At 56.5% G+C, this 12068-nt stretch overlaps 1 protein-coding gene across 4 annotated transcripts in view; it reads left to right on the forward strand.

Moving 5' to 3' along the window:
* Positions 1 to 12068, forward strand: part of GALNT9 (polypeptide N-acetylgalactosaminyltransferase 9) — an 80045-nt gene that overhangs the window by 46685 nt on the left and 21292 nt on the right. For 3 of the 4 annotated variants that reach the window (XM_072802029.1, XM_072802028.1, XM_072802030.1), the window contains exons 5-6: positions 101 to 298; positions 6608 to 6725. In XM_072802029.1, the coding sequence (XP_072658130.1) occupies positions 101 to 298; positions 6608 to 6725 (316 nt within the window). Of the gene's footprint in view, positions 1 to 100; positions 299 to 2614; positions 3293 to 6607; positions 6726 to 12068 lie in introns of those variants that run through there. The other variant, XM_072802031.1, reaches the window with a different exon arrangement.

Raw genomic sequence — 12068 nt, forward strand, 5'->3', positions numbered from 1 at the left:
CAGTGTCACCCTGCCCGTGGGGTGCAGGCCCCTCCTTGGGGCACAGGCTGGAGGTCCCCGCACCCAGGCCCCTCCTCACAGGCCCCATGCCCCTCTGCAGGGCTGAGCCCGCGCTCATGCGGATCCAGGAGGACCGCCGGCGCATCGTCCTGCCGGCCATTGACAACATCAAGTACGACACGTTCGAAGTGCAGCAGTACGCCAGCGCGGCCCACGGCTACAACTGGGGCCTGTGGTGCATGTACATCATCCCGCCCCAGGACTGGCTGGACCGTGGAGATGAGGCCGCGCCCATCAGGTGAGCCAGCCTGGGCAGGAGGCAGTGGGGGGAGGGGATATGAGGTGGGGCGGGGGTGGGGGGTGGGGGGGGGCACAAGGTGAGGGGGCAGGAGGCGGGGCCTGGGGGCAGGGGCAGGCACCAGGCGGGGAGGGAAGGCGGCAGGCTTGGCAGGTGCAGGGACTGCGCTGGCCGCGGGGGATGCATGGGATTGCGGGTCTGGCCTACGCGTGTGACCTGACTGGAGAACAGGTCAAGGCGGGACGGGAGGGGGAGATGGAGGCCAAGGAGCAGAAAGGAAGAGCCAGTGATAGAGAAGCAGATGTGGACAGAGGATGGGAGACCAGACAGAGAGAGGGAGAGTAGAGCAGGAGGGAGATAGCAGGACAGGGACCCAGAGCCCAGACAGGGGGCAGCTGCCCCACAGGAGCCACAGGCATGTGTGGCGGGACCGTGAGGCCAACAGGGCTGCAGAGACCTCAGAGCTGTCCTCAAATGCGTGTATTTATTTAAAATGGTCCCTAAACATGAAAACAGAGATTTTTTCAAGTTAAAAATACACAAATCCAGGACTCCTGGGTGGCTCAGTGGTTGAGTGTCTGCCTTCAGCTCAGGGTGTGATCCTGGAGTCCACGGATCAAGTCCCCCATCGGGCTTCCTGCACGGAGCCTGCATCTCCCTCTGCCTATGTCTCCCATGAATAAATAAAAATCGTTTTAAAAATACACAAATCCCACACATTTGGGGAGATGGGAAGGCCCAAGTCTCACAAGGTGGAGCTGAGAAGGGGCCACGTCTAAACCGGTGTGGGTCTCCAGCACCCCCAGATCCTCCGCCACCTGATCCATGTCCATCATCGACTCCAGTCTACACTCAGCAGCCACGTCTTTGTCCGCTGAGCCCTAGGAACCTGGGCTTCATAACTGGGTCCTAGGGGTGCGCAGCCGCAGGAGCGTCTCCCAAGGCAAAGGTGCTGATCCTGGGGGCCTCTCACAGGAGCTTGAGATTTCAGGGGCTGGGAGTCCCCCCCCTCCCTGGCCAAACTGGTATGTTCCTGCCGACATCCTGCTGAAACAGGTCCTGTGCTTGGGAGTGACTGACGCCATGTGTCCTTGTGCCTTTGAAAGCTCTCTCCCCCCAGGAGGGTCTTGTGGGGCATCCAGGCACCCACCCCTGCTGGCAGAGAGCAGCCTGGATATCCAGCAGTAAAGTTAGTGGACACTAGGGCTGAATAGCACGGCCAGAGCCTTCACTTCACTGATTTTGAGGAAAATATCACTGCCAGCAGAGAGGGCCGCCCTGAGCAGTGAGACGAAGGACCCCCAGAAGCCGGCGCAGCAACCCCCTAGGGGCCCGGTGCTCTCCCAGCAGCCACTTCCTTGGAGGTGGCCCCAATGCTCCTGAGAGATGTAGGAGCTCTGGGGTCTTTTGCAGTCAAAGCGGGGCACAGAGCCATCCATGTCCAGAAGCTGACCTGCAGGTCCCCAGGCTCACTCCAAGCAAGGAGTGGCAGCTTGAAGTTATTTTCCTTCATTCAAGATGTACCTGATGGCCCCACTTAGGAGGAACCCAGGCCTAGCATTTCCATTTTAGGAGTCAGTGAGGTCAGAAACCCTGAGGGGAAGCACCTGAAATTTTTGGCGACCTCTGGACATCCTGGGCTGCCTGGGAAGCAGGATTTTCTGGCCAGACCGTGTCTTGTCTCAAACTTTGTTCATTCCAAGCACCCCCTGAGAGCTTTTGAAAACCTTGATGCAAAACTCCAAGTAAAACACAGGTGAGGCCTCCACACAGACCGGAGGCCAGAGGAGATGGATACGGCTAGTGTGTCATGGGAATGCCAGCCTCCGCCAGGAGGGAACGCAACCGCCGGAGGTGCCTGGGCCACTGGGAGGGCCGCACCGGGCACTGCTGAGAACACAGGGTGGTCGGAGCTCCCAAGGAGCCTGGGCACAGAACGAACTGGCAAAACCACTTCCCAAGACCTTTGGCGGTTTCTCCTCAAGGTACAACCACATCCAACTTGGCGAGCTGTCCCATCTGCCATCGGCCTGGAAGATGTACACACCTGCATCCATGCAGAGACTCATGAGGATGCCCACAGCAGCAGCACTGTTCCCAGTGATGGAAACGCCCCAGAGGACCTACAGGTGTGAACAGGTAGACCAAGGTCCCAGAGAGAAGGGACGAACCATCATCCGTGGAACAACACAGGTGAAACTAAGGGCTGTGGGGCTGGGCCAGTGCGGCTGGCAGGGACGCGCTCCCACTGTGTGCCACAGTGCTTGGAACTGCCCAGAGGGGCGTGGTTAGAGGAAATGACCGGCTCTCGGGGGTGCTGGACACTGACTTTGAGCTGTCACTAATCTTGGAGACCTGGTGTCACAGTAGCCCTCGCCGCTCTGGGGGACAGGGGCTTTGCTCAGCAAGTCCCTGGGGTTACTCCCCGGGGTCTCAAATGGCTGGAGTCACACTCCGGAGTGTAGATTCAAAGAAGGTGAGCGCACCTGGGGATATGGAAGCTCTGGCCAGGTCCCAGGGGTGGAAGAAGGGCTGAGCCCAGCCGGTGAGCACCCTTGACCCGTTGCCCCTCGTCTCTGTCCTTACTGCAAGGATGCCCCCAGGGCACTGCCTGGACAGGCCTTCTCACCACAGCCTGCTTAGCAGACCCTTCAGATGAAACACTGTGCCCAGCTCCCTGCAGAAGGTGCCCTTGGTGGTCATACAAGTCACCCTGACTGGACAGATTGCTTCCTGTACCCAGAGCTGGGTCCCTGCAGGTCCACGCGGGTGTCTCCTGGAACGTGCTCTGAGAGCTCTTACCCCCACATCCCTGGTGGGAAGAGCTGCTGCCCTTTGGAAGGACTGGCCTGCGCATCCACATCGTAAGCCACGCTGGGAAAGGCTGACGGTTGGAGACTGACGTTAGGGAATGTCCGTGCCCTTCATTATCCCGGAAGCTGAAGAAAGAGGGAAGAATGGAAGGGATGACGTGGCCTGGACGCTGGGGAGAAAGTATGTCAGCTGGTGGCCCCTCCTGCACTGGGGCACAGCGTGCAGGGCTGCATGTGCACAGGCCACAGCACCGGAACCTCATGCATCCCATGGCCATGAGCCCGTGCACAAGGCTGAAGCTCCTGTCCCCAGGGTCCCACTGTGCATCGGGGGTGGTGAGGGCCTTGTGGGCATGGGTGTCTTCCAGTAAGCACGAGGGCCCAGGACAAGCCTCCAGGAAGGGAGACCTTTGGGTCGGGCTGAGGGGCCTCTCCCACAGGGGAGTGAGGGTTGAGGGCCTGATCACATACACACACACACACACACACACACACACACACACACCAAAAACACAGATACACACATAGCTGTGTACACACACCTGCACAAGACACACCCGCACAGATGCACACTCACACCTACACATATACCCCCCCCACAAGAACACACACACTTACACACACTGGCACACACACATACCCACATATGCACATGCACACAGATGCACACTCATAGCTGCGTACACACTGCCACACGTACACACACATTCACACATGTATACACCCCCACGCACAACTTGCACACATACCCGCACACACAAACACATCCAGCTGTGCACACACCTGTACACACAAAACCACATGTCGACATGGGCATGCATAGACATGTGTGCACACATTCACACCCACACACATAAGTGTGCAGACACATTGTGCACAGACACAGATGTACTTGCACACACAGAGAATTGCTTCCTGGTCACAGTGGAAGAACACTGATCCCTTCCTCTCTGACTTTTTTGCTCGCCTTCTAAGAGGTGCTTCAGGCGGTGCTTGGGTGGTACCCGCAGCCACGGGGGGGTCCTGTCCATCATCCGTGTTCACTCCAGCCTCCACACTGATGGCCTCCAAACTGACCTCCTTTGTGCTGTGACACAGCTTCGTGCAGCAGCTGGCTTAACGCCCAAGACAAAGACAGGCGGGGTCAGCGGGATACTAATGCACAGCTCCCAGGCTCCTGACACTTGCTGTCGTTTGTGTTCACAGACAGCTATTGTCCACATGGCAGCCACTGGAGGGGGGCACCGTCTGGCCCCTGGGGTGCCAGCGGAGAGGCGGAGTGCAGGGAGGACCACACAGCTAGTGGGCTCAGAGCTGGGCCGGCCCTCACGGCTGTGCTGCTCCTCATTGCTCTGAACCACCCCCTGGAGCACACAGTGTACTTCTGGCTTTCCAGTCGTTGCTTCACACCTTTCCAAGAGGGCTGATCTAGTCCACACCAGTTTCTCCAGAGACTCACCATCACTATGTCTCTGCATTTAGCATGGACTATGTGCACCATGGCTCCTTGTGCTCCCAGTGCACCCATGCACTGCGTGTTCTCCAGGGGCCTTCCCATGCTCACAAGCAGAGCGTGTGCCTGGCCACGCCATGAGCATGTGGTTTTCCAGGTGCTGGAAGCACACCGGCTCACCTTGGTGTTTGTCAGTCTCCTGAAGGCCAAGCGGTGCATCTGGGGTCCTCATTTTACCAGCCCTCCCTTTGTGTGGGGCTCCAGGGTTACGTGGCTTGGGAGTGTGTATCATGTGTGTTTGTGTGCATCAGGTGTGCCTGTGTGTCTGTTACCTCACCCAGGCAGGAGCCTAGGTGGGGGGCCCTGGCTGTGCACCATGCATGTCACACAATAGCCCGGGAATAAGGATGCCCCATGATGATGTCTCCCCGGAACCCGAGAACCCCTCAGCCAAAGCATCCCCAGCTTGCTGTGTTGTGTAATCACAGCAGAATTTCTCATGCAAATAAGCTCAGTGGCAGCTGATTCTCCTTCCATCACCTCGTGAGTTTAAGTTTATTTTGGAACTTGGAGCAATAATTTAAAAAAGTCATTACCAGCTATAATAGACTTGGCAGGAAATTTGGCACTTTGATTCACCAGAGATCACCCTTAGATTTCTCGTTGCTGTGAAGAAAATGAGAGAAGTGCCTGCTGTACGTCGGTGAATTATAACCTAACCCGTCAAACACTTGCTATTGAAAGTCAAAGGCAGCATTAAAATTTTGTTACTGTTAGATTTGTGGCCAAAATGTAATGACAGAACAAATTGAATCTTTGGACAAATAAAAGGATAATCGTTTCTTAATGCCTCTGTTATTCTTGGACAACTGATGGGCATTTACTTTGACTTCCCACTCACTGAGCAGAAATGCTTCTCTTAAACTGTGATTGAGACCAATCTTTGCTGTTGTGTTAGTGAAGAGGGGTGTCGCCTGTTCAGGAGTAGCAGGAGCAGCAGCAGCAGCCGCAGCAGCAGAGGGAGTGGCTTCTGCCTCCACCTGGGTGCTGGGGCGGCCCCAGGGCCTTGGGGCCTGGGCAGCCTCTGCTGGCTCCTCTCAGGGCTTGGGAGACACCAGTCCCTCAGCCGACAAGCAGACCAGCTCTGTCTTTGATTTGGGGCAAAATCTTTCATCAAAGCTAAGAGTCCTGCTTTCTTACAGCATCTGGACTGTGCCTACTTCTTGCTAGAGATACACTTTCTCTTTCTATCCTTCCTGCCTGGAAGACACTCACTATATGTGAAATTCACTATTGAATGAATGAATGAATGCACAATACCATCCACAGTGATGCTGTTCTCTTCCTCTCCAATACTTTGTCTCATTGTGCCTCAATTTATTATTGGTGCTCCGCGAGACCACTTCCCAGGGACCCATAACTGATAGATCTTTAGTGAAGAGTAGAAAAGATATAACTAGAACATAGATGCTTGATTTCACAGAATTTCTGGAGATGAGGCAAGATTTACTGACATCTTTTAAATGTGTCGGTGTAAATGATTATAGAAATAATAGGACAGACTGCAGTCTGTTCACTCTACAGCTTCAAAGTGTGTCATTCAGAAAGAGTCTGATGTCAGTTGCGGGGGAGGGCATAGAGGAGCAGTGCACAACCTATGCAATGGCCCAGTGCAGCCCTGAGTCCTGGCATGCAGATGGGACAAAATGATGAAGGAGATAGGCAAAAGACTCAAGCTTGGGAAATGATGTTCAGGGCAACCAAATAACTCATTAGGTAAACTGATTTCTTTAAAATCCCCTCCACTAATTTGCCTGAGTTCAGTGCTGGTTTTGAGGTCTGATGTTCTTCAATTAGCATTTGGACTTGTCCTGTGCTGAGTGCTTTACAGGCTCTGAAGGATATGAAGGTGACCCTGAGAGGGACCCCTGAGTCCTGAGGCATCCCAAGTCCTGGGCTCTCCCAGCCACCAGCACCCCCAGCAGGTCGGGGCTCAGGGTACTGTACCTGTGACCTGCTCAGGGCTGTCTCTGCCCCCACCAGGACCCCCGCCATGATCGGCTGTTCATTCGTTGTGGACCGGGAGTACTTCGGGGACATCGGGCTGCTAGACCCAGGCATGGAGGTGTACGGTGGTGAGAACATTGAGCTGGGCATGAGGGTAAGTGGCACTGCATGGGGCTGCGAGGTAGCAGCCTGAGCACTGTTGGGTAAAGGCCAGCGGGAGTGAGGCTGTGCAAGGGGTCCGCGTGGTGCATGTGTGCTCTGTGGCCCCGCCTGCGCTGGAGGGTGTTGGAGCTGGTCCAGTGCACGGGGAACCAAGCATCCGCAGTGGGACACCCCTGCAGCTGTCCTGCATACCGGGCACATGGTTCTGCGTTTGTCGCAGTGCAGATGGGCTTGTGGGTACCTGAGGCCCCAGGTTGCTCCCAGGAGGCTCGTGCAGAGGCCTCCCCAGACAGGACGGGTCATGGGGGCCCCACTGGGGAGAGCATAGGCTGGACAGGCAGGGGCACCCCCAAGGGAGGCCCCAAGCTGGCCTGGGGAGTGACTATGAGCCTCAGCCGCCATGCCCCCCTACACCCAGGGGCCCCTCCTGCCCTCAAACTTCCTCACCCGCTGCTTGGAGAACTAATGGAAAGTTCTGGAAGAATCCTGGTAGCAAATCTGGGGTGGCCGAGCTCCTTCTCTCCTGGACGCCTGAAGTGGAGGTCCGAGTGGCCACCCGGGGAGTTGCTTCACTGCTCCGTGCTCTGGGGAAGGTTGGTGGCTAGGGACACACCGTGGATAGCCCTCAAAACCAGAGCACAACACACCTGAGCAGGTGGCTTTGGAGATCTTAGAGGCTCAGTGAGCAACCCCCCACCAGCACTGGGTGAGACTCTCTCAGCCCCTCCCTGGAGACCACGTTTCCCACAGGAGCCAGGCCTCGCTTACTGTGCACTGTGAGCGCTGGGCCTCCAGCTCTGGAGGGAACCAAACAGATGGAACAGATCCTGACTTCCTGCAGCTCAGCTTCCAGGGAAGAGGTGAAAGAGAAAGTGTGTCACTTAGTGAGGACCCCAAGGGGAGAAAGGAAGCAGTGAGGGCAAGAGTGCAGAGGAAGGGGCAGTTTTAAAGGATATCTATAGGAAGCCCTCCAGGTGCTGTGTAGGAGCTGTGGGTGATCAAGGGAAGGGAACGATGCTCCAGGCAGAGGGAATGGCAGGTGCAAAGGCTCTGGGGCAGGATCTTGCTTGATGTGCTCCAGAAGCACAGACACATGTGCAGCCTGCTGAGTGGGGAGGGGGAGGAGGAGGTGAGGGTCCAGCTTCTGCTCTGAGGGAGCTGGAGGCCTCGGAGGCTCTGAGCAGAGGCTTGGCTTCCATGTTTCAGGGATCCCTCTGGTTCCCGGGATTCCATGGTGGAGGGAGTGAGGGCAGAAGCAGAGAGGCCAGGACTTCTGGGATGATACTGGGAGGTGACGTGCTTGGACTGGGGAGGAGATGGTGAGCTCCTATGTGGACTGGGTGTGTTCTTGAGGAAGTACCCATAGGCTTTGCTGGGGGGGGGGGATGGGGGCTCAGGGGTGATCAAAGTTCCTCACTAGAGTTTGGCCTGAGCAGCTGGGAAGGTGGACAGGTCCCCGTTGCAATAGAGAGGAGGTGGCCTGGAAAGTCCCGGCATCACCCAGAGCCCCAGAGTCCTGCCTCACTGCTGGGATTGGACCCAAACTGTGACTCTTCTCTGCAGAAGTGGCTTCACTTCTAAGAGTTTGGTTCAGAGCCTCATTTTGGTCTGAAAAGAAAGAAAATTGGGTTTAATTCGGAGTGGAGGCGCATTTGAAGGCTGTTGTTCGTGGCGGGACTGGGTGGTGGCCTTTCCAGGGCCCTGTGACCTTCAGCGCCAAGGTCACTTCCAAAAACCAGCTCTGCTTCCAGGGAATCGGCTGGGCCCTTAGGTACATGGATCGTGACCTCGTGACCCGGCTTGATGTCCCTGCCCACACAGCACTTGGTGTTTCCTCCGCATTGCCACTGTCCCGTGGGCCACGCGTGTGCAGGGACTGAAGCTCCCTGCCCAAGCCCATGGATGCCTCCCCCAGCGGTTCTGGCCTAACTAGCAGGTCCAAACCCTGACATGGTGCAGCTCATGTGGCTTGGGAATGGGGTCCTCTCTCTCAGGCCGTGGCATCCAGCCTCGGGGTTCACTGCATTTGACGCCCTGAAGCCCCAGCTTGATGGCCTTGATTCTGTAAACTTTGCTCTGGGCCCAGCAGAGACAGAAGGCCCTCAGGGGTCTGGGCCTCAGTGCCTCGGGGTGGCGGGACGGCCATAAATGGCTGGTGTCCCTTGGAAACTCGTCAGTAGAGGGGGCCCCAAGCAGCCCCCTGGAGCTGTTAATGGAATTAGAACAAGAGGAAGCCAACATGAGTATTGGATTCCCGATTTTAAAACAAGGTTTGAGCCAAGACTCCCAAGTGGCCACGACACTGAGTCTGGAGGGCCTGCGACACTGCCACAGAGGCTCTGCCATCAGAGGTCTGAGCAGACGTGGCTTCCCAGGCCGCAGTCCTCAGGCTCCCACTGCACCTCCATCCTCTAGAGGTTTTCTTAAAACACAGACCACTGGGCTCCACCCCAGGGAGTCACACTCAGGGCAAAGCCTGGGTGCCTGCGTCTCCAGCACGTTCTCGGGGCTGTGAATGCTGCTGGCTGGAGGGCCCACGCTGGAGCCAGCCCCAGGCTGCCGAGCACCCGGAACGCACCCAGGGGCAGAGCTGGCGTCCTGGCTGGCGTTGGAGGCCCAGCAGTCAAGCCAAGTGATGCTCTGGTCGGTTGGGGTCCTGGGTTGGTTGGTTTGCTTTTCCCTCTGGAGCCTTTGTTCACAGGGATCGCTTAGGCTGGTCCTGAAAAATTTCTACACAGTTTGTCGAAATCACACATTTCTAAACCCATTTGCTTTAGGCTTTTTGGTTAAACCCAGGGACTCTTGGGGTTATGGGTATAAATCTCATCCAGTAAGAACGCTCACCTCTCCCTTTTCTTTGATTAATGTTTGATTAACTCGGATTGAACAGATTAAATACTATTCAACAACAATCAGTTCCATTTCTGCCCTGAGTTGATTAAATCCCCTTGAACCTTTTATAACAACACAAATATAGTGTGTTTATGCTCCTGTTGAAGCACTTTGAGTGTCTGGCATCACAGCAGAAATTCCCCCAAATGCTGAGAAAGTTCTAGTTTATCCAATATATTAAACATACACCACATCTCAAATTCTCTGAAGCATTTCAGAATTGTTTGCAATTCTATTTAATTATCTGGCATCTAGACGTGGGGTCAGAGCCTGGGAAACACCAGGACACAAGGTGATGGAGGGGTGGCAGCACCTGGGAACACCCCAGTCCAGCAGAGGAGGTGTGCCCTGTGAGCAGCCAGCAACCTGTGCTGGTGTTGGCGATCAGAGATGGAGGAAGGACAGGGACGGGTCTCACCTGGTGGCCAGCAGGACATCAGAGGCCAGGGGTAGCATAGACAGGCATTCTCTGGGGCATTTGAAGAGGGACATGTAGCAAAAGGAGACCCCGGAGCCCGACTGTGCTCAGCACCCCTGCGGGGTGATCACGGGCGGGACCCCAGTGTCCCCAGCCTTGGTCTCCATGGCGTACAGTGGGGTCTGGGCTCAGGGCTGCTGTGCAAGGTCCTGCCTGGGTGGGTAGGGGGGCTCTGGTGCTGCTGGGGGAGGGGGAGGGGGCCACTTTGCTAAGGGAGGCGACATGGGCATAGACGTGGGATGGACATGGTTACAAATACGGCTTAGATGTCTGAACAGATGCCAGCATGGACACTAGGGATGGACATGCTCATACAGTATCACTTCACGTGTGTTATGTGTGCTTCACGTACATAAACCGCGTGGACCTGCATGTTTATACATGTTCCTTTTTACTCTTGTTGCTGCTGGGTTTCAGGTAGCTTGCCAGGAAACAGGAACATTCCAGGAAGAGGACATAAACTATAAATATGAGAAGGGAGAGAGGAAGATGCAGGCAGGGACAGGGCGGAGAGGACTGGGGCGAACACGGGACCAGCAACGCGGCCCACGCCCCTGCTCCCGGCTCGCGGTGCAGGGAGGCCAACTGCTGGAGGCCATAGTCACACCGGCCCTGGTGCCTCTGCCGTGGGGATGCTGGTGGTGCTGTCAGGGCAGCGGCTCACTTGCACCTGCCACCGGCCTAGAGCCCCGGTCCGGTTCCTGAGTTTAGAGCAGGGTCTCCCCACAAACCACCTGTCGTGGGCCAGAGATAGGCACAGAGGGGCAACAGCAGGGTGACCAGGCAGGCTCCATTTGTGTCCCCAGAGCAGACATCACTATCCCCCGGAGATGCTGACAGTTGGGGGGATGGACAGGGTGAAGGGGTCCTGTGGCAGCTCCTCTGCAGCCCTCCTCCCTCCTGGCCTCGTCCCATGTGGAAGCCCAGAGAGCCCCAGACTCCTCACTCTGAGAACTAAGCCCAGATTCGCTCCTGTGATCCACAGGACCCGCAGCACCACCACCCCGTGCCCCATTCCCCACCCACCTCCACACTCAGGAAGGCTCCAACTCTTCTTCCACGGCCAAGCCACACTGGCCCCTCTGTGGCTGCCCCTTCCAGCTCGGCTCTCAGCCCCACAGCCTCTTCCTCCCACGGTGTAGCCGCGGCTGGGCCCCTGTGGCCCCTTGCTGGTGCTTCCCCCTCCCTGCCGTCTGTGAAGGCAGGGGCTACACCTGCCTCGCTCGATGCTTGTTTGCTGCTGAAGCTGACCATGAGTAGTCAGTGTTCCATGCATTTGTAGAAGGAATATAGGAATCATCTGGAAGGCAGAGGCACTCTGTGACCCGCTAGATGCTGGAGCCCAGGGTGGGGCACATCCTGGGTGCTGGGGGTGCAGCAGGGGACACAGCAGACACAGGTCTCTGCTCACCTCCAATAAATGCCTATGGTGTGTGGTGTGCTCTCTGCAGCACCAGTAGAAAAACACAGACAGGGAAGGGGTGGAGAGTTGTCACTTTGGATGGGGTAACCAGGGAAGGAATGCCAATACCTGAGCCAGTGAGAAGGAGCAGAGGAAGCAAGCTGTGCACTGTGGGAGGGAAAGGCATTCCCAGCTGAGGGGACAGCACATGCAAAGGCCCTGAGGCAGAAGCATGCCTGGCAAGAGTGTGGCCCTCATGGCAGAGACCACAAGCGGCCCTATGGTCTTTCTCCTGCCTTCCTGTGCAGACAAGCCTTGTAGCCATAGCCGTTTCTGATCTGTCCTCAGCGCAGGCAGCCAGGCCCACTTGGAGGAGTAACTCTGTGGTCTGGGGCCAAGTTCCATTTCTGTGATTGTAGAAATGCCAGCTGCTCATCCCCTAATGAGGAGAGTCTGAGAGCCAATTAGGGGCAAATGAATCCATTGCCTCCGTTCAGTTAATAGAGGCCAAGACAGAATCAAGCGGCTTGGATCTCGGCTGGGAGAGCCATCTGCAGAACACA

The sequence above is a fragment of the Canis lupus genome, chromosome 27 (assembly GCF_048164855.1).
Source record: "Canis lupus baileyi chromosome 27, mCanLup2.hap1, whole genome shotgun sequence".
Classification (NCBI taxonomy): Eukaryota; Metazoa; Chordata; class Mammalia; order Carnivora; family Canidae; genus Canis; species Canis lupus.